Source organism: Canis aureus, chromosome 7 (assembly GCF_053574225.1).
Source record: "Canis aureus isolate CA01 chromosome 7, VMU_Caureus_v.1.0, whole genome shotgun sequence".
Taxonomy (NCBI): Eukaryota; Metazoa; Chordata; class Mammalia; order Carnivora; family Canidae; genus Canis; species Canis aureus.
Window position 1 is genome coordinate 39,586,723 of NC_135617.1, and position 22,970 is coordinate 39,609,692.

A 22,970-nucleotide genomic window follows, 5' to 3' on the forward strand; every position below is an offset into this window, starting at 1 on the left:
TGATGTGTAAATCTAGGTTATTTATTTCAGATTTTTGACGCGTTAATTAGGAGTATTGTTTAGCCTCCACATATTTGTGATTTTCCCAGATTTCCTTCTGTTAAATTGATTTCTAGTTTCATACTGTTATGGTTGAAAAGATACTTGGTTTGAAAAAAAAAAAAAAAAAGAAAAGATACTTGGTTTGATTTCAATCTTTTAAAATTTGCTAAGACTTACTTTTTAAATCTATCACATGATCTATCCTGAAAATGCTTCATGTATACCTGAGAAAAAGGTATATTCTATTGCTGTTGGGAATATTTTATATATGTTTGTTAGGTCCATTTGGTCTGAATTATGGTTCAAGTCCAATGTTGCCTCATCGATTTTCTATTTGGATGCTCTATCCATTGTTGAAAGTGAGGTACTGAAGTCCCCTACTATTACTGTATTGCTTTCTATTTCTCCCTACAGAATGTTAGTTCTGCTTAGTATATTTAGGTGCTCCAATGCTGAGTCCATATATACTTAAAATTGTTAGATCTTCTTGATGAACCCCTTTATCATTATTTAATGACCTTGTCTTCTGTTACCATTTTGGCTTAAAGTCTATTTGTATGATATAAGTATAGCTATCCTTAAAAGAAAAAAAAAAGTGTAGTTATCCTTGTTTTTAAGTTTCTACTTATATTGAATCTTCACTTTGTGCCCATGGAGGTCCTTAAAGCTGAAATTAGTCTCTTGTAGATAGTAGATAGTTGGTTCTTTTTTTTTTTTTTTAATCCACTCAGCCACTCTATGACTGTTGATTAGAGAATTCAAGCCATTTATATTTACAATAAATACTGATATGTAAGGATTTACTAATGTCATCTTATTAGTTGTTTTCTGGCTGTTTCATAGTTTTCTTTCTTCCACTCTTGCTGCCTTCCTTTGTGAACTGATGATTTTCAATAGTGCTATGCTTTGAGTCTCTTTATCTTTTGTGATTTTCTATAGCTTTTTGCTTTGTGATTATCATAATGCCTACATAAAACACCTTGTAGATGTAACAGTTTATTTTACACTGAAAACAATTTAACTTCAATCTCATTCAAAAACTCTAACCTATTATTGTCCTCCTTTTATGTTTCTGATGTCATATTTTACCACTTTTATACTGTGTATTCATTAACAAATTATTGTAGTTATAGTTATTTTTAACACACTTGTCCTTTAACTTGTCCTTTAACCTCTACATTAGGGTTAAGTGATTAACATACCACATTACCATATTAAAGTATTATGAATTTGATTATATACTTATCTTTGTTGGCATGTTATATATTTTGATACTTTTTTTTTTTAAAGATTTATTTATTCACGAGAGACACACAGAGAGAGGCAGAGACAAGGCAGAGGCAGAAGCAGGCTCCATGCAGGGAGCCTGATGCGGGACTCCATCCAGGGTCTCCAGGATCACACCCTGGGCCTAAGGTGGCGCTAAACTGCTGAGCCACCAGGGCTGCCTATTTTGATACGTTTTTATGTTGTAAATAGTACCCTATCATTTTAGTTTGCAAATTCTTCTCTGCATTTCTTGTAAGGCAGGCCTAATAGTGATGAATTGCCTCAGCTTTTGTCTAGGAAAATCCTCATTTCTACTTTGTTTATGAAAGATAGCTTTGTCAGAAACAGTATTTTGATTGGTAGGTATTTTTTAAGCATTCTGAATATATAATCCCACTCTCTTCTGTTCTATAAAGTTTTTGCTAATAAAGCCATTGCCTGTAGAAAACAATCTTCATCTTCTTGCAACTTTCAAGATTATCTTTTTGTTTTTGGTTTTTGACAGTTTTACTATAAGGTGTCATAGAGAGAATCTCTTTAATTGGTTTGGTGACCTAAAACTTTATTTACTTGGATACCCAATGTCTTCCTATGTTTGAGAAATTCTCAGTAATTTCTTTTAATAGGCGTTCTGCCCCCTTCTCCCTGTGTTTTGCATCTGGAACTCCAATGATTACAAATTATTTCTTTTGATGGTATCTCATAGATCAGGCAGGCTTTCTTCACTCTTTTTCATTCTTTTTTCTTTACTCTCCTCTGACTGGTATTTCAAGTTCTTATTTTTCATCAGAGATTCTTTTTTCTGTTTGGTCCATTCTGCTGTGACTGCTATTTGTTGCATTTATCTATTCATTCACTGAATTCTTCAGCTCCACAATTTGTTTTTGGTTCTTCTTCTTCTTTTTTTTTAAATGATTTCTATTTTTGTTAATCTTCTCATTTTGTGTATTGCTTTCCTGATTTTGTTGAATTGTCTTTCTGTGTTTTCTTATAGCTCACTTAGTGTCCCTTAAAATAGCTATTTTGAATTCTTTATTAGGTAAATCACAGATTTCCATGTTTTTGAGTTTAGTTACTGGAGGATTATGATCCTTTGGTGATGTCATGGTGTTTCATGTTCTTTGGAGTTGTCTTTTGTGTGGGTGGGGCAGAGGGAGAGAAAGAATCTTAAGAAGGCTCCATGCCCAAGCACAGCCTGATGCAGGGCTCGATGTCACAACCTGAGGGAAATCAAGAGTCGAACGCTTAACTGACTGGGCCACCTAGGCGCCCCTCATGTTCTTTGGGGTTCTGCACTGCCACCTTAACATCTGAAGTAGAGCCACCTCCTCCAGTATTTACTGTCTTCAGGGTGGAAATACCATTCTTTAGTTCTGCCAGTTTCTGAGGCTTTCTCAGACCTTCTATGGATATACCTACTTCATATTTCTTGCTCCCTCTTGTGGCAGACTTTAGTATTGTATTCCTTTTCTCATTCCTGCAATACGCAAGGCTGACCTATCTCTGGAGTGCTGTTCTCCCTTTTCTCTGTAGGAAAAATCACAGACCAAGAAGGGTTCTCATGGATCTAAGCTGTGCTATCTTGGGTGAGAAGTGATTTATATAAAAACAAGCTATTCCTCTTGCTAGAACTTGAATGCATCCAAAATTGTTCTTTTGCTCCAGTGGAATGCTGGAGCTTCTCTGGAAATCTGAACTTGCATAAAGGCTTTCTCAACCCTGGGTAACTGTCTAAATTGGTGTTTGCCAGAAGTTCCCAGATTATAGCCAAGAGGAGCAAGAGCTGGTAAACAGGCCACTATGGGGTCCAGTCAAGACTGAAATCTGTCTGCTTATTATCCAGTGCACATGTGGGTGGGATGTCTCCAGGTTCCCCTGGTATATGGTACTGGATCCTACAGCTCTTACAGTCACTCTGTTTATGGATAGATGCAAATTTTTGTTGTTATGGGTGGGACAAAAACAAGGGACAGTTGATACTGCCTCATTGCCTTTTATCTTTTTATGTAATATGGTGCACTGGGAACCATTCATATATTAATAGTTTCTATGTTTTAATCTCAACGTGTATGCCACATTACTACAGAATTCTGTAAGTCTGGATGACTTAATTTTCTAAGAACCAGAAAACCGGTCTTTTCTGTATCTTGATATCAAATAACACAGTAGAACAAATGTTAAACTAATTCATTACATTGTTCTTTTCAAGTAGAGACTTAACATTTCTTCTTTAGTCCAACTCTTTGCCTATTTGCTTTCAACCCAACAAGAGATTCTATGTCCTATGTTCACTTCTGTGACTTGGTTCAATTTTGCTGCTTCTGAATACATTATTAGACAGTCTATAGACTTTACTATAGCCAATTCTGTCTCTATACAATGAAAGACCTTTGGACTATTTTGGTTACTGCAGGTTTAGCAATATATTCTCAGAATACAGATATGCTTTATGAAAAAAAAATTTAAATGCATAAATGGGAACCAGGAAAATTAAATGCATAAATGGGAACCAGAGGACATAATATACCACCATTTCCAGTTTTTGTGATATACAGCAGGACAGGACAAGACAGGGCAAGTTTATTATTCCTGGTGAAGTAACATTAGGGCATTTTCTTTTTAAAAAATATTTTATATAAATTCAATTTGCCAACATATAACACCTAGTGCTAATCTAACATTGGGCCACATTCCTGCCATGTCTTAATTACTCTTCCTTGTTTCTTTTAGGAATTAAATAGGCCCTATATTGCTATCTGGAACGGAGTGAAAAAAATGGAAGCTCTAGGAAAAATTTCAATTTATCTCTGGCATCTGAATTTTCCATAAACCCAATTTTTATCTTGGTCTCCCTTCTTTGCCCCCTTTTTCCAATGTGTGTTCATTAGCTTCTCTCTATTGAAGTTTGCCTTCTTGTTTTTATTCTACTCCAGACAACCTGGTAAAACATTATTCTACAAAGTTGCTTCTGATCCTTGCTATCATTCTCTTCTCCATTTTGAAAGGCAATATATCAAGTGGTAAAGAATGCAGGCTATGGAGCCATACTGCTTGGGTTTGAATCTCATCTCTATCACTTACTACCTGGTAACAACAAATAAGAACAAACTTACAGCCATAATGGGAGATTTTGCCATACTTTTCTTGATAATTGATAGCACTAGTAGCCATAAAGCCATAAATTCATTAAAAATATGAAAAATTTGAGCAAAATGATTTATAAACTTAACTAGCAGATATATTTAGAATACTTAACCCAGCAACCTGATGAATATACATTCCTAATATAGATAAAGCAAATCTCAAAGTTTATTAAAGTCCTGAAATCAGACTGTTTCCTAATTACAATGAAGATAAACTAGAAATCAACTGCCACTGTTTAGTAACTGAGTATCTTTTGTGTTCCATGTCTAAATTATTCAAGAGAAATGATGTGAACGCTATAGTCAGTCAGTCATTCTTCTAAAAGAAACTACCCCAAATCAGCAGAGTTTATGCAGCAGATCCCCTTCAAAAATTACTAGTCTTCATCATGTCCATGCTATATAGATGACTACCTTTGGGCTATAAGTGCCAACCTCTAATTCAGGATTGCAGGGTTACTTGATATAAAACACAATAACTTCTGGACAAGAACTATCTCTGGTCCCTTATTTCAGAAGAAGACTGACTATGGGAAGGTACTCAATTTCTTGGATTTCTGAGCAAGGAAAAAAATGATGACTGCTAATATAGGACAACATATCTAGTATGTATTTCATAATAGTTTTGTTTACCTTTATTGCTTTAAATCAAAGATTTCCCAAACAAATTATTATTGGTATGCTGGGAGATTTCCCATTTGGGGGTAGTGTATAGAAAGTGGTTCCTATGGAGTCCTGTCATTGACTAGTATATTGTTTTTATTTACATCCAGAAAATGAAAAGATGTATTTATTATTTTAATAAACCATTTTATATATTAATGAAAAAAACTCCTGAATAACCCTGAATCAAAGAATTGCTCCCAAAATTAGAAAATTTTGAGAACCAAAGGATAAAAAGAACAACATACCAGAACTTGCAGAATGTAGCCAAAGCAGTACTTCGGGGGAAAGTTATAAACTTAAATGTATATAATGGAAAAGAGGAAATGCTATTAATTAATAAGCTCAACACCTACTTACAGAAGTCTTAAAAAGACAGCAAACTAAACTTTTAGTAAGTGAGAGGAAATACTAAAGTCAAAAGCAAAGCAGTACTTCAGGGGAAAGTTATAAACTTAAATGTATATAATGGAAAGGAGGAAATGCTATTAATTAATAAGCTCAACACCTACTTACAGAAGTCTTAAAAAGACAGCAAACTAAACTTTTAGAAAGTGAGAGGAAATACTAAAGTCAAAAGCAAAACTAATAAAACAGAAAACAAAAAACACAAGAGAGAATTAACATCAAAAGTTAGTTTTTGAGAAAACTAATAAAATGACAATCTTCTGGTGGGACTTATCAAGGGAACAAAATGAATACACAACTAATATCAGGAATGAAATAGAAAAAAACAGATATTACAGATGTTAAAAAAAATAATTGAAGGATACAATGAGTTATTTGGTGTGAATAAATAAATTTAGAACAAACTCCTTAAAAAAACATAATTTATCAAAACATATTGAAAAAGAAATAAAATAAAATGTAGTATTTCCACTAATATTATTCACCTGAATGGAACCCACAAGGAATATATTACACATAATAGAAACTCTAATTGAACAATGGTCTAAAAACTACTGGCCAATATTCTTCATGAAAGACAAAGAAAATAGAAGGAACTATTCCAGAATAAATGAGTCTAAAGTATATAAAGGGTCATGACAACTGAATGCAATGTGTGATCTTGAATTTGATCCCAGAAAAGGGGAAAATCACACGGGACATTATTATAACAAATGATAAAATATAAAATGAGTTTTACCTTAGATATCAGTATTGTATCAATATTAAATTTCATAAAATTGATCACTGTAGCATAGTTAAGTAAACTATCTTTGTTCTTAGTCAATATACCCTGAAGTATTTACAGATAAAAGAACATGATGCAAAAAAAAAAAAAAAAAAAAAAAGAACATGATGCTTCTAATAAACAAATGATTCAGGAAAAAGAAAATCCACGTATATGTGCAAATATATATATATATATAACTTGTGATTCTGGTGAAAAGTATATACAGGAGTATTCTGCACTATTTTAGTAATTCCTCTGTAACTTCTCTATTATATAAGTCTTATGATTTTGCCTTATGTATTTATTTTCAAGACACCTGGAACTGAATTTTATATAATACTTTTCCACATGAATATCTGATTGTCCCGACATTATTTATTTAAAATCTAAAATTTTCCTTGCTGATCTGCATATATTACATCCAAGTATAGATATGTCTATGTCTGGTCTTTCTCTTCTGTTCCATTTACACTAAAATTAAGACCTCTAGTTTATCAAAAGACAGCACAAAGGTAGTGAAAAGAAAAAAATTATGACACAAGAGAAGATTTATTTATAAAAATGTAACAAAGGCCAGTATTTAGAACACATATGAAAAGTATTCCAAATCAAGAGGAAAAAGAAGGGTAAACCTATAGAAAAATGGTCAAACAACCTGAACAGGTACTTCAGAAACAGGAAATCTACACAGCCAATAGTCACACACAAGGCAGTGTTCAACTGCACAGGTCATCAGAGAACTGCAAATGAAAACCACAATGGTATCAGACTGGCAACATTTTTGAAATGTTTACCAAAATCAAGAGTTTGGGAGTATGTGGAATAACAAGATCTCTCATCAAGTGTTGATGGGAGTGAAAATTGGCACCATTTTGGAAAACAGTGGGGCATCTGCTAGTAAATAACTGATGTTATGCATATCCTATGACATAGCAATTTCCTTTACAAGTAAATAATTCAGAGTAACTGGATGCCAGAAAGTATATACAAGAATGTTCACAGTAGCTTGGTTTGTAGCAGCTATAAGTTAGAAGCAATCCAAATGTCCACCAACATTGTAGAGTGGATACAAATGAAATACATCACACCATCAAAAATGAACAGTCTATAGCTACTGACAAAAACATGGATTACTCTCACAAACACAATCCTGAGTGAAAGAAGCAAGACAAAGAATATACATGGTATCTCATTTATATAGAATTCAGTAACACAGGCTGAATAACATACAGACTGAAGCAACTTGTATTATTTAGTATGCATAAATAGATGGTAAAACTAAAAGAGAAGGGATGAATTCATCATTACTTCTCAATGTCAGGAGGGGAAAAGAAATTAGAAAAAACACAGAAAACTGATGTGGTATTGACAATTTTCTATTTCTTGATCTGAGTGAGAGTTAAAAGGATATGTGTTTTTAATTGTTAAAATGTGCACATTTTATGTACTTTTCTGACTTTCATAATATTGTATTTTATAATTATGAAAAGAAAAATAGAAAAAAGAAAACAGTGTTTTTGAGGACCTACTAGTAGGTCAGGAAAATTAGTGTGTGCAGAACATATAAGGAGATAACTGGAAAAGTAGTCAGATATTTAGTATATCAAAGCCTCTTTTTTTTTTTTTTTAAATTTATAATAGTCATACAGAGAGAGAGAGAGAGAGGCAGAGACACAGGCAGAGGGAGAAGTAGGCTCCATGCACCGGGAGCCTGACATGGGACTTGATCCAGGGTCTCCAGGATCGCGCCCTGGGCCAAAGGCAGGCGCCAAACTGCTGCGCCACCCAGGGATCCCATCAAAGCCTCTTGATAAGCTAGTCAATATAATTGTACAAACATTTCTGCACAAGGTCCACAGTAAGCCCACAGCAGACATGTACGTCTAGATTACTCCCCCTTTACTTTCCAAGTTTGTAATACACATCCCAAATGAAGCAAAAGGAGGCAAAGTAGGAGAGAAAGATTCTAGATTAGTTTAAGATGGCTCTCTTGTTCCTGATTTCTGTTCCTAATGAGACCTGGCTATAATACCAGGGGCTAGCCTATATCATATATTTTTCTCTTTTGGTTACATTTAGAGGTTTTTGTTAGTGGCAGGGGTTGTAACTGAGGTAGATCACGTGCTCAATTATATCATTCTATTATTAACTTAAGAAATCAAACAAGAACACACAGTACAGTAAATGCCTTTTCTAATTTATCAACGTATAGTTAAGAATCAAGCTTTTTATTCATAAGAAAATTCTAAAAATAACTAATACTATTCATCACAATGTTCTAACGTCATTTTTCTTTAACTTACCCTCAAAGTATGGTGTTCTTGTGCTAATAAAAGTCTTAGTTCTTCATGTAGTGTTATAACTTCCAGAAACTGTCCCCATAAAGCCATTAGAAGTGAACAAAGTTGTGCAAGATTCATATTTATAAGTTCTGCCAGTTCATCAGGATTTTCTACTTTCTGAAATGAGAAGAAAAGAACTTCATTGCTTCCCGAGACTTAACATATCTAAATACAATGTGTTATTGAGAACATTAATACAAAGGCAAATTTTTAGTTTTAATGAGAAATGTGTGTGTGTGTGCATGCGTGTGCATGCTTTTTCCTATGTGATGGTTACTACAGCAATTTTCAACTTACTGATACTTCAATCTGAGATATCTTGTTACTGAAATAATGTCAAATATAGTTTAAAATTACAAATCAGGATTCTATAGAGCATGATCAGCTTCAAACACTAAAATTCTGGGAATTTTTAAACACAATATACAAATCAAGATGAAGGTTATAAAATTTTTAGATGAGATTTCATTTCTAATCTGCTAATAAGTACAGAAAAGATCTGTAACTCTTCAGAAAGGACAGAGATACTTTCCAAAGTACTATTATTTTCCCCTCACTCCTATGTTTCTAGGTTCTATATTGCTAACGGTAATCCTTTCAAAGAGTCATCAAACACTTTTCTCTTTTGTGACGATTCATTCACCCACTGTTTATTGAGCACATTTTAAATGCTAGAGCCCACATTCCAATGTAACCCAAAGACTTATATGAGCAAAGAAAGAAAAGTGGGTAAATAATTTTATATACTGTTATGAGTGTTCTAATATTGGTATTAAATTATCCTGTTTATTTAAATATTCACCTAAACTGATGATACAAGTTAAAAGTAATGAGTTATACAATGAACTGTAGGATCTTCTACAAGGCATTTGGATTTCTTGAATAGGTAGAATAAGGATTTTTGAACAAAGACTATAAATTAGAATGATTCCTTCTCTTTTAGACAAGCATTTTTATTATGAAGACATGCTTTTTTAAAAAATTCACTGAGGCAGCACTATTTAGGCAGATAATATCTTGCTGGAAACATCTGTCTTCAATTACTAGCAATACTAGAAAATCTACCTTAAATATAAGATATATGCTAATTTCATTTCCCCATCCTAAAGAAGGTAGAAGTAGTCTATTCAGGTTAAGGTTGAAAGTCACTCCTATATCATCTATATACTAATGACTGCTAAATCTTTATATCTGTATCGCATCTCTCCTGAGCTCTAGACCCATCACCTAGCAGATGACATATTCCATGTGAAAAGAAAGTTATTCAAGTTCAGTATATCCTAAGAGTACTAATTATAGCTCTACCTTCCCTTTCTAATAAAAAACCCCAAGAAACCCTCAAAACGTTGCTTATCACATATGATATATCCTAACTCAGCTTATTTTTACTTCTTTCTGAAGTCTACAATTCAGTAGACATTCTTCCTCCTGCAAACCAAGTTTCCATTTATCTATGCTAATTCAGAGAGGACATAAAACAAAAATTCAGCAAAATTAATAAGAAGGGAAGGGACTGTGTCATATTCAACTTTTGTAACTTTGGTTACCAGAATACAGGAGTCACTCAATAAATATTTACTGAATGAATAAATGAATGAATGAATAAGGAATTACAGGCTAAATAAGGAAAAAGCCCCCTGATTTATGGTCAAACTCAGAAAATGTTGAAAAATTCCAGAGTTCTGGAAGGGAAGCTAATAGAATCAACATAAAACAAATATAGATTTATCAATGTATAATAAATCTACAGATGTATTTTGCCCTGGGAAACATTTTATAAACATATTAAAAACAAAGCTAACAAGGTTTTCATGTCTCAAGAACATAGAGAAGATTAAAATGTACTCTAAAATAAATGGAAACATGCAGTGTTGTTCCAAGAATAGTTTTAACGGAGTTTAGGAAAAGAAGAATTGAATAAGCATTTGACAGTAACTAGACAGTGCTGTGTAAGGCAAGCAATGCTATTTTCAGTATAATCTACACACAAGTATAAATAATTCTCTTGGTTTTATCATAGGCTGAATAATGTAAACAACTTGTTTTTTTAATCCCCTGAGAGCAAGACTCTCTAGATATCTTATAATTATTAATTTTACTTTTCAGAAATCACGGCACTAAGGTTTTGAGAGGACGTCAGTATTTTCACTACTAGGAAAGCATCCCTTCAAACATAAATTACTCCTCTGGTTTACATAAATCCTTACAATATGTGTCAAAATATAAATAATAATAAAATTTTTTGGTCAAAAAGGAAATTAGGATAAAGTATGACAAGCTATTTTATATGTATAAATGTAGGAATAATAAGATCTTACATTTCTATAGTATTTTCTCAAATAACATTATCTTCTCTTATATGGATATACACTTTTTCATAAAAGTCACTGATCTTGTTTGATTACAAAATATTGTTTAAATAGACTTGTAAAACAGGTAAAGAAGAAAATTAAGTTCATTTTATTGTAGAGTTTTCCATTTTTTCAGTTATAGATATAAGCACTAGAATCATATATACTATTATGCTGTTTTTGTTAATGAGGATTTTCCTCCAAACATTTATTGAAAGCACATTTTTAAGGTTATATAACTTAGATTGTAAGTATGCCATAAGTCATTTAACCATTCTCCTATCATTGGGCATTTCCTTAGGGTAATATTTTTGTATTATAAGTTACAACATATAGGAGTCTGATTGTTTATTTGGTATTGATTGAGAAATAATACTCTGGCTTTGGATATATACTGCCAAATTAATCTCTGAAAAAGATCTCCAAGATGAGATAGAAAAATCTGTATCTTACCATAGCTCAGCAAGCATTACATTATTAGAAAATCACAGCCAATCCGATAGGTTAAAAATGGTATGATAATATTTAAAATTTTATTTGATGGTTAGTGAGATTATATTCAATCTAATCAATGTTTCATTCATTAGCCTATTTTGTAAACGGGTATCCTATACTAACCTGAGAAATGGAAAGTATCAGGCTTTCCTACAGATTTGTAAGAGCTCTTCAAATATTATTATATCTTTTGTCTATTCTATCTGCTACCAAAATTTACCCCAGTTTATTATGTTAAACTTTACTTTGTGATGTACATTTACTTACTGAAATTTAAACGTGTACCTAAAAAGAACTTATTTGTATTACATGAATACATGTAGTATTTTAAAAATTTATTATACATAGATATAGAGCAAAGAATAAAAATTTTTCTTTATAATCCCGACCTTCACACAACTCTTTTCTGTAATATTGTTAATAGCTTAGAATACATATACACACATATAACATGTATGTATCATGTATATATATGCATTATATACATCTTTCAAATATTTTATATGTAATCACATAAATATGAGCAAATTTATATACAGCTTTTTGCCTTTTAAATGTATATATCATATTCATATTTTTCTCCAATTATTTTAATTAATATATCCTGAAGAGCTTTTCAGTATGAAATTGGTACCTGGCATCATGGATCAATAAATATTTCTTGAATTAAATAATCCATGTCAGTGCATAGAAATCTCCCTAATTCTTTTATTTTATTTATTTATTTTTTTAAAACGTCATCGATTTTTTTTTTCAATTTTTATTTATTTATGATAGTCACAGAGAGAGAGAGAGAGAGAGAGAGGCAGAGACACAGGCAGAGGGAGAAGCAGGCTCCATGCACCGGGAGCCCGACGTGGGATTTGATCCCGGGTCTCCAGGATCGCGCCCTGGGCCAAAGGCAGGCGCCAAACCGCTGCGCCACCCAGGGATCCCTCCCTAATTCTTTTAAAAGGCTACATGGGAACTTAGAATAATGCTGCAATTCTTTATATTCATGTTTATTAGCACTTTGTGAAATATATGCATATCCCTTTTTCACAAGGGTGTTTCAAAACTGATACATAGCTTTTTATATGTTATAAGCATTATTTGCCAGTTTTAAATATTGCAAATAACTTCTTCCAGTATATTGCTTCTCAACTTAATTTACCAAGTATTTTGTTTTTTAAAAAGTTTCAAATCATCAGTATATTTGTTTTTTTACTATTACCCTGAAGAGATTATTTCACATCCCAAGATCAGACTGTTTACATACACATGTACACGCAAATGTTTTTCCTAATTGTTTTTGTACATTTAACTCTATACTCTCTTCAGAATTTCTATAACATAGTAGAAATAACTAATTTTACTATTTAGAGAACCCAATGTTTGTGATATTTTATCAAATAATCAATTCTTAAATATACTGCTGTTTCAGTGCTACTTAGTTCCATTGATCGGTCTTTCTGTTCTTTTAGAGAAGTCATACTCTATTTCTATGACTAGAATTTTATCTACATTTTAACTGAGCTGGGCAAGTTCCTCTACAATAATACATATTTTAAAAGTTTTTCTAAGTCATTATTACCTCTCTTCAAGTGAGTTTTTAAAAAAATCTAATTTTAACATTTCTAATGGTATTTTGATATGTATATATAAATTATTAACTAAAAACTAGTATCTTCCAGTGATTGTTTCTCTTTCCATTCAAAAGTATGTTTATTCAAATATCTCAGTGAAATGTTATAGATTTTTTTCACATTAATTGCACACATCTTACTAAGATTACTTCTAAATGTTTAATGTTCTTTTGGGCAACTATTATAACAACATTAATGATTCTTAAAATGTTTATTTTATTTGAGCTGTGGAGAAAACCTCTAAGAGAGTATACAAAATTACTAGTATATTTTACATATGTATAATTTTATAAGGAGAAGGTAAGTTACCTTTTTCAAAGGAGTCTAGTCCTCATTCAATTTACATATGGAACTACATTCCCAAGCCAAATATATATTTTTGTTTGATTCAAGTCTCTGATTTCTTCCATTAATGTAGCTAACTGAGAAGGAAATATGTAGTGATCTTAAAATAGAATATTTAGTTCCATGGCCAAGAAAGGAAAAACAAAAATCTATTTAATTTCAAGGATAAACTAGTGGAAAAATGGTCTGAGACACAAAATGATCTGCTGATATAAAAAAAATTTTATTTCTAAACTATCATTTTACAAAAATATGTAAGTTTAAGGATGCTTTAAAAATTTGTCTAGAAATTCTTCTGAGTAAACTAATTGAAGGGCAGACTTTTGATAGTTAATCGTCTTTATTTCATTTCTATGCAGAATACTGTACATTTTATTTTATTTTTAAATATTTTATTTATTTATTCATGAAAGACACAGAGAGAGAGAGAGAGAGAGAGAGGCAGAGAGACACAGGCAGAGGGAGAAGCAGGCTCCATGCAGGGAGCCTGATGCGGGACTCGAACCTGGGACTCCAGGATCATGCCCTGGGCTGAAGACAGACGCTCAACTGCTGAGCCACCCAGGCGTCCCCATGTACATTTTTAATGATAAGTTAACTTTATGCTGAAGCCAATAATCTTTTTACCAACTAAGTTGTGATTCTACCATGATCAACCATTTGAGGAAGGATAAATCATTAAGTGTTCTTAGATAAAATATTTAGAATAGAAAACAGAATCCACTCAAATAACTTGATAATGTTAATTTAAAAAAATCCAAGTACCTTAACTTCTTCACATAGTTCAGTAAGTCGAGCTTCTACATCCATTTCCTCTGAAAGGAGTAAAGAGTAATTAGAGGAAATATTTCAATATTAGATCTGAAAACTATTTTGAAATTATTTAATACAGTTGGTCCCTGAACAATATGTGGATTAGGGGCATCAATCCCCCATGCAGTCAAAAATCCATGTATAACTTCTGACTCTCCTAAAACTTACTACTAATAGCCTACTATTGATGAGAAGGCTTATCAATAACATAAACAATTGATTAACACATATTTTGTACACTGTATGTATCATATACTGTAGTCTTATAAAAGTAAGCTAGAGGAAAACATGTTAAAATCATAAGAGAAAATACATTTACAGTCCTATACTGTATTTATTGGAAAAAAAAATCCATGTATAAGTGGACCTGTACAGTTCAAGCCCATGTTTTTCAAGTGTAAATTACCTTTCAAAAACCAGGAGGTTGAGAAATATCTGGGCTATATTCAATGAATTGAATTTCAATGTAATATACGGTCATGAACACATTAATCATGCAGGTAATGTGGTAACTATTAAATTCTACGTTCTGATTATTAGTGTTCCAGTTCTGATAAAAGGCTAACATTGTCAAGGAAATACTGATTGTGGACCTAAAGCAACTTACACAACTGCATCATAGAAAAGATAAAACATGTAATTAGGTTTTATTGCATTTCATACATTGTAAATTTCAATAAAGTTTAGCATTTTGTTTTAGATGTGTACATGCTTTGTTTTTTATAGAAAGTGTTCCTAAAAAATTCAAGTCAAATTAATTTCATAGCTACAACATATTTAAAACATACCTAGAGCATAGGTTATTTAATAGTGATGAATGACAAAATCATTTTCAACAAGACACAAATTTCTATTTTAGTTTAATACATTCAGTTTTCTATAAGATAGTCTAAAACAGAGGCAATTTTTTTCCATACAATCCTGATTTATTTAATGTATGCTATAACCTCTATATGAAGTATAAAGATTTATAATTAAAATGGTAATATTTATAAGGGACTACAGAAACTAAAATAAAATTTAAATTTGGTAAAATAAAGTTACATTTATGTTGTAAACACAACCAACCTATGATGTGAACAACAAATACTCCACTAGTAATTAAAGCTGGTAGGACATACATAGTTTGAAAGTCAAAAAATATGTAAATAAAATTGTATTTATAGACATTGACATGTACTAAGAAAGAGACCACAAATTTGATCAACCCACTGATAACTAAAGAAATCAGCTATTATTTCACAAGTCATTTCACTGTCAGATCAGTGGCTTCTAATACAGGTTTTCCAAATTAAAAAAAACAAACCCAGCAGAACCTGTATTAAAATCATAACTTCCATATGTCAAGGTCTGTTTTCACATTACTCATAAGCTTTTCCTTCTACAGGAAAAAATCAGTAAAATTATTCTTAGGAAGTTAGATCAATACATTTTTTTTTTTTAATGAAAAGGAACTTTTTGAAGTTTTGAGTTTTGATACATTTTTCTAAGCTTTACATGCAGGAGTCTAAATGCATAAGCTGATACATATGCATTATGGCTAGTGAGAGTTATTTCAATGCAAACATTTTAAAGAATGTTTAAAATCAATACTTCAAAATCTTTGAAGTGATTTCAAAATCATTTAGGATTTTTACATGAGTTTAAAATTCTACTCTGATTTTTCTTTTTCAAGTTTATTTATACATATATAATAATATAGAAATGTGTAGAAGTGACTGTCAGCTTACATAAATTATTTTTTTTTAATTTGGCTCCTGCTGCTAATCCAAGGTTACAAACACATCCTTCCATATTTTTCAAATATAAATTTACATACATGCACACTTCAGATATTGTAAATTTGGTTCCAGATTACAGTAAAGCTCATATTGAAAAAAAGTGAGTCTAATAATTGTTCTGGTTTCCCTAAACATTAGAGGTGCATGTAAAAGTTATGCTTATACTATACTGTACCCCATTAAATGTGCATTAGCATTGTCTAAAATGTACATATTAAAAGATATTTCATTGCTAAAAATGCTACCCTCATTTGAGCTTTCAGTGAGTTGTAATCTTTTTGCTGATGGAGGATCCTGCTTTGATGTTGATGACTGTTGACTAATCAGGGTGGTGGCTGCTGAAGGTGGAGGTGGCTATGGCAATTTCTTAAGACCACAATGAAGCTCGTCAGATCCACAGACTCTTCCTTTCATGTAAGATTCCTCTGTAGCAGGAGATGTAGTTTGATAGCATTTACCCACAGTAGAACTTCAAAACTGGAGTCAATCTTCTCAAAACTTGCTTTATGAACTAAGTTTATGTAATATTCTAAACCCTATGTTGTCATTTCAACAGTCTACACTGTTGAGACTCATCTCACAAAATCACTTTCTTTGCTCATCCTTAAGAAGCAACTCCTCATTTGTTCAATTTTTATCAAGAGACTGCAACAATACAGTCACATCTTCAGGCTCTGCTTCTAATTCTAGTTCTCTTGCTATTTCCACATCTGCATTTACTTCCTCCACTGAAGTCTTGAACCTCTCAAAGTTATCCTTGAGGGATAGTTTGGCCTCCCTATGAATCACACATGTTCTTCATGCCATCAAAATGGTGAATCCTTTCCAGAGGTTTTCGGTTTACTTTGCCAAGAACCACCAGAGGAATCACCATCTATGGCAGCTACAGCCTTAGGAAATGAATTTCTTAAATAATAAGACGTGGAAGTTGAAGGACTCCCTGATCCAGAAGCTGCAGAATGGATGTTGTGTTACCAGGCTTGAGAACATTAATCTCATTGAACGCCTCCATCAGAGCTCATGGGGGACCAGGTGCATTGTCAATGGGCAGTCCTATTTTGGAAGGAATCTTTTTTTCTGAGCAGCAGGTCTCATCAGTAGGCTTAGAATATTCTGTAAACCATGTTGTGAACAGATGTGCTGTCATCCAGGCATTGTTGTTCTATTTATGAAGCACAGGCAGGATAGATTTAGCATAATTCTTCAATGCTCTACGATTTGTGGAATGGTAAATGAACACTCGCTTCAACTTAACATCATCAGTTACATCAGCCTCTATTAGGAGAGTCAGTCTGTTCTTTGAAGCTTTGAAACCAGGCACTGACTTCTCCTCTCCAACTATGAAAGTCTGGATGGCATCTTTTTTCTAATAGAAGGCTGTTTCGTCTATACTGAAAATCTATTGTTTAATGAAGCCACCTTCATTACTTATCTCAGCTAGATCTTTTTTTTTAAATAATACATTTATTTTTTATTGGTGTTCAATTTGCCAACATACAGAATAACACCCAGTGCTCATCCCATCAAGTGCCCCCCTCAGTGCCTGTCACCCAGTCACCCCCACCCCCCGCCCTCCTCCCCTTCCACCACCCCTAGTTCGTTTCCCAGAGTTAGAAGTCTTTATGTTCTGTCTCCCTTTCTGATATTTCCCACTCATTTTTTCTCCCTTCCCTTCTATTCCCTTTCACTATTATTTATATTCCCCAAATGAATGAGAACATATAATGTTTGTCCTTCTCCGATTGACTTATTTCACTCAGCATAATACCCTCCAGTTCCATCCACATTGAAGCAAATGGTGTGTATTTGTCATTTCTAATGGCTGAGTAATATTCCATTGTATACATAAACCACATCTTCTTTATCCATTCATCTTTCGATGGACACTGAGGCTCCTTCCACAGTTTGGCTATTGTGGACATTGCTGCTATAAACATTGGGGTGCAGGTGTCCTGGCGTTTCATTGCATCTGTATCTTTGGGGTAAATCCCCAGCAGTGCAATTGCTGGGTGGTAGGGCAGGTCTATTTTTAACTCTTTGAGGAAGCTCCACACATTTTTCCAGAGTGGCTGCACCAGTTCACATTCCCACCAACAGTGTAAGAGGGTTCCCTTTTCTCCGCATCCTCTCCAACATTTGTGGTTTCCTGCCTTGTTAATTTCCGCCATTCGCACTGGTGTGAGGTGGTATCTCATTGTGGTTTTGATTTGTATTTCCCTGATGGGAAGTGATTTCTCATGTGTGTGTTGGCCATGTTTATGTCTTCCTCTGTGAGATTTCTGTTCATGTCTTTTGCCCATTTCATGATTGGATTGTTTGTTTCTTTGGTGTTGAGCTTAATAAGTTCTTTATAGATCTTGGAAACTAGCCCTTTATCTGATACGTCATTTGCAAATATCTTCTCCCATTCTGTAGGTTGTCTTTTAGTTTTGTCGACTGTATCCTTTGCTGTGCAAAAGCTTCTTATCTTGATGAAGTCCCAATAGTTCATTTTTGCTTTTGTTTCTTTTTCCTTCATGGATGTATCTTGCAAAAAGTTACTGTGGCCGAGTTCAGAAAGGGTGTTGCCTGTGTTCTCCTCTAGGATTTTGATGGAATCTTGTCTCACATTTAGATCTTTCATCCATTTTGAGTTTATCTTTGTGTATGGTGAAAGAGAGTGGTCTAGTTTCATTCTTCTGCATGTGGATGTCCAATTTTCCCGGCACCATTTATTGAAGAGACTGTCTTTCTTCAGCTAGATCTTGTGGATCGCTTGCTGCCTCACCTTACACTTTGATGTTATAGAGACGGCTTCTTTACTTAAGCCTTATGAACCAATCTTTGCTAGCTTCAAACTTTTCTTCTTCAGCTTCCTCACTTCTCCTGGCCTTCATAAAACTGAAGAGAGTTAGTGTCTTGCTCAGGGTTAGGCTTTGTCTTAGGGAATGTTGTAACTGTTTTTTTTGTTTTTTTGTTTTTTTAAGATTTTATTTAAATTCAAGTTAGTTAACAAACAGTAATATTAGTTTCAGGTGTACAATGTAGTAATTCAACACTTCCTTACATCACCTTAGTGCTTATCACAAATGCACTCCTTAATCCCATCACCTATTTCACTCATCCTCCTGCCCACCTCTCCTCTGGTAACCACCAGTTTGCTCTCTACAGTTAAGAGTCTGTTTCTTGGTTTGCCTCTCTTTTTCCCCCCTCCATGCTCATTTGTTTTGTTTCTTAAATTCCACATGAGTGAAATTGCTACTAAAACTTTCTCCATAATAGCAATAAAGCTGCTTTGCTTTCTCATCATTCATGTGTTCACTGGAGTAACACTTTTAATTTCCTTCAATAATTTTTCCTCTACATTTACACCTTGGTTAACTAGTTGGCAAGAGGCCTAAGCTTTTGGCCTATCATAGCTTTCAAGATGTCATCCTCATTGAGCTTAATCATCTCTAGCTTTTGACTTAAAATGAGAGATGTGTTAACTCCTTCTTTTTACTTTCACACTTAGAGGTTACTGTAGGGTTATTAATTGGCCTAATTTCAATATTGTTGTGTCTCAGGGAATAGGAAGGCTGGAGAAGAGGGAGAGAGATGAGAGAAAACTGGTCAGTGGAGGAGTCAGAACTTATTAATAAGTTCACCATCTCATGTGGGTGTGGTTGGTTCATGGTGCTCCAAAACAATTAAAATAGTAACATCAAAGATCACTAAGCACAGATCACTGTGACAAATACAATAATAATGAAAACATTTTATGATTGTGAGAATCACCAAAGTATGACACACAGACACAGAATGAACAAATGCTGTTGGAAAAGTGGTGTCAACAGACTTTTCAATGCAGGGTTGCTACAAATATCCAATGTGTAAAAAATTGCAGTATCTGTGAAGTACAATAAAGTGAAGTATGCCTATATATGGGTTTTGAGTCACTTTTTTACAAAAAAAAAATGTGTTTTACACACTTTTCTGCAATTTGTTTTTTTCTCTCAGCAATTTTATGTGGAAATCTGGTATATAACCCTAACGGTTTTTTTTAATGGCTGCATAATATTCCCTGGTGTGAATGGAAATGATAATTTCTTCCCTACTCTACTCTTTGTCTAATGATAGGCATTTATCTTTATCTTCAGTGCTTTGTTACTAAGAGTAATGCTATAATAAATATGCTTATACATATATATTTACATACTAGTACTCATATTTTTAGGATATGGGTTAACAAAAGTGGGGTGCTAGGTCAAGGGTAAACACATCCTAAATTTATTTTCTAAATCCACCCATCTTTTCATCTTTTTATTCATTCAACAGAGATTTATAACATAGCTCAGAAAATGCCAATGTAATACTAGGTGTTAAGGATAAAACCTATCTCAATAAAAATATTACTAACCCCATTATGGTTTGCATCAAGTCTTTTCCCACCCAACCCAAAACCGTGCCCTTCTTTATACAGGACTTACATAAGCAGAATTCTGTACAGTTATTTAGAATTTAGAATGATCAAATGTAAACTGATAGGCTAGAAATACCATAGTATAAACAAGAAGTGTATTTTTATTGTTAAAAGGACACTAAGGCATGTTAGAAATGACCACAATTTCATACTATGAATTCTTTAATTTTATACTTACTTAAATGAGAATATAAAACTATATTCTAAAAAAATGTCCATAAATAAATCTTTAACCTTTCTTTTTCTTTCCTGATAATGACATCAGTTTCTCCATTAACAGTTTTAGTGAAAATTTGGCCTAATTTAAATTTTTCTGAGCTAGTTCTCATCTGAGAAATAGAAAGATTTTGGCTCCTTAATTTCCTTTTGTTCATACTTCTGAAAATCAAGAAACAAATACTATGATTTTACTTTTAATTTCTACTGCTTTTCATAATTTTAAAAAATGTAATTATAATGGGTCTATGTAATAACACAAAATAAAAACCTTCAATATACTTATGAAAGAGCAGTAAGTTAAATATTATTGCTATTCAAGAACAAAAGTCTAAAATATACAGGGAAATATGTAAATAAAATGATATCAGAATATTTCTGTTAAAATATATAATAACGAATAGTTATGATTTGATTCTATTTTGTTTTTGATACTTTGTTTTTTAATATAAATAAATCCAAATTGACATAAAAACAAAACTAGATACTGAAGATGTTTCTTTTCTTTATTTCTGTAACGCATGAAATTAGTTTCAGTTTTTAAGCCATATTTCATTATTACTAGACCTATCCAAAGATAAATTGACTTGGAACAAATTTAAGGTAATTATCATTAAACCAACAAATCTGGCAATAAACATGTTTTCCAAAAAGTGCTCTTCGCAGTAACTATAAAAAGAATATGGAAGAAAGCCAAAGAAATCTTTGTATTTACCACTTTAAGATTTAATTACAAACTTCAATATTTTAAATTAAGAAATTAACCAAAGCTTATCTACAAACAAAATTGATTCTAGAAGTTAAAATAATAGTTGGAGCATTCTATATTAATACATATTTATGAAATTTGACACTAATTTAATGTAAAGTTTCATACTAATAAAAAGGGATTATTTACTTAACCTATTTGTAAACATACCTAGACAGGTGTCTTTCTGGGTTCGTGGCTGTTTTCTTCTGAGAAGACGCTCATAAAGGACCTGCATGTTGGCCTTGGCTAGTTATAAGGATTGCACACAGCACTAGTTACTAATACTCCTTTTACAACAAACTTTCCTAGAATTTTCCAACTTGTTATTAGTAGACTTAGTATTGATCTGACAGTACAGTTAGCTTAGAACACTAAAACAGAGTCTTTCAGTTAGTTAATTAGCTTATTAGAATTGTAAATGATGTACATTCAAGTTTATATTACTTCATTCTTCTTTCTATTTAGATATATACACCATTCAACATTTCATAAGGTTTGTCATTTCAATATTATTTTTATGTTTTAATTTCTTAGAATTTTAGAGCTAGCAGGGATCTCAGACATAAGCTAGATCAACCCCTGCTTTTATAAGTGTAGATACCAGGGCCCAGAAAGATTACATAATTTGCCAAAGCCTAGATTCCAGAACTTGTGACTCCCATTTCTAGTAAGAGCTGCTTACACCAAACCGATATGTAACTACATGTCATCCAAAAAAAAAAAAAAAAAAAAAAATGTACATCATTCAACTAGGGGAAAAGAAAATGGCAAAAGCAGAAAGGAATTCAAGGCATTATTTTAAAAGATGGAATAGAATTTAGATACATTTTTGAAGCATGGTAGAGTTTAAGACTTTTAAATATACTTATTTAAAAACTCAAGAAAAATATCAAATAGTAAAAGGAAATCCAGTAAATGTCCTCTATTCAAGAACTACTTTAGGGGCGCCTGGCTGGTACAGTTGGTTAAGTGTATGACTCCTGGTTTCAGCTCAGGTCATGAGACTGAGCCCCGAGTCAGGCTCCATGCTCAGTGAGGGGTCTGCTTGAAACTCTCTCTCCCTCTTCCTTTGCACTCCCCACCCCCCCCCAAAATAAATAAATAAATCTTAAAAAAACTATGCTATATCCATATATTAAAACTGGTAAATATAATAATTAGTCAACAGTGTTTTATAGAAGTATTATCTAGTGCTTATAATTTAATTTTGGTAGGATAAAAATAATGTTAATACTTAAGAATATGTAATTGTTTTATTTTAAATAGTTAACAGTATTTTAGATGTTCCCTAGAAGATGCATTCAAAAATAAATTAAAATTTGCAATAAATAGAAAATATAAATATGAAAATTTTAAGAATAACACAAAACGCTACCTACCAATATTTATTGAAGATGAGTCTTGACTTTAAAAATCCTTAGGAAACTATAATAAGCTTTGTGTTGATGCCTATATAGTTTTCATGTAACAACAAAAACTATATTGTGCCATTTCATTCATTCATTTATTCAACAAA

The 22,970-nt window shown here is 32.6% G+C and overlaps 1 protein-coding gene across 14 annotated transcripts in view; it reads right to left on the reverse strand.

The window, feature by feature from the left end:
* Positions 1-22,970, reverse strand: part of FAM135A (family with sequence similarity 135 member A) — a 132,489-nt gene that overhangs the window by 54,705 nt on the left and 54,814 nt on the right. For 10 of the 14 annotated variants that reach the window (XM_077903475.1, XM_077903472.1, XM_077903480.1 and 7 more), the window contains 3 exons: positions 21,623-21,700; positions 14,218-14,267; positions 8,598-8,753 (listed from right to left, as the gene is read on the reverse strand). In XM_077903475.1, the coding sequence (XP_077759601.1) occupies positions 8,598-8,753; positions 14,218-14,267; positions 21,623-21,700 (284 nt within the window). Of the gene's footprint in view, positions 1-2,383; positions 2,532-8,597; positions 8,754-14,217; positions 14,268-21,622; positions 21,701-22,970 lie in introns of those variants that run through there. The other 4 variants (XM_077903474.1, XM_077903479.1, XM_077903483.1 and 1 more) reach the window with 2 other exon arrangements.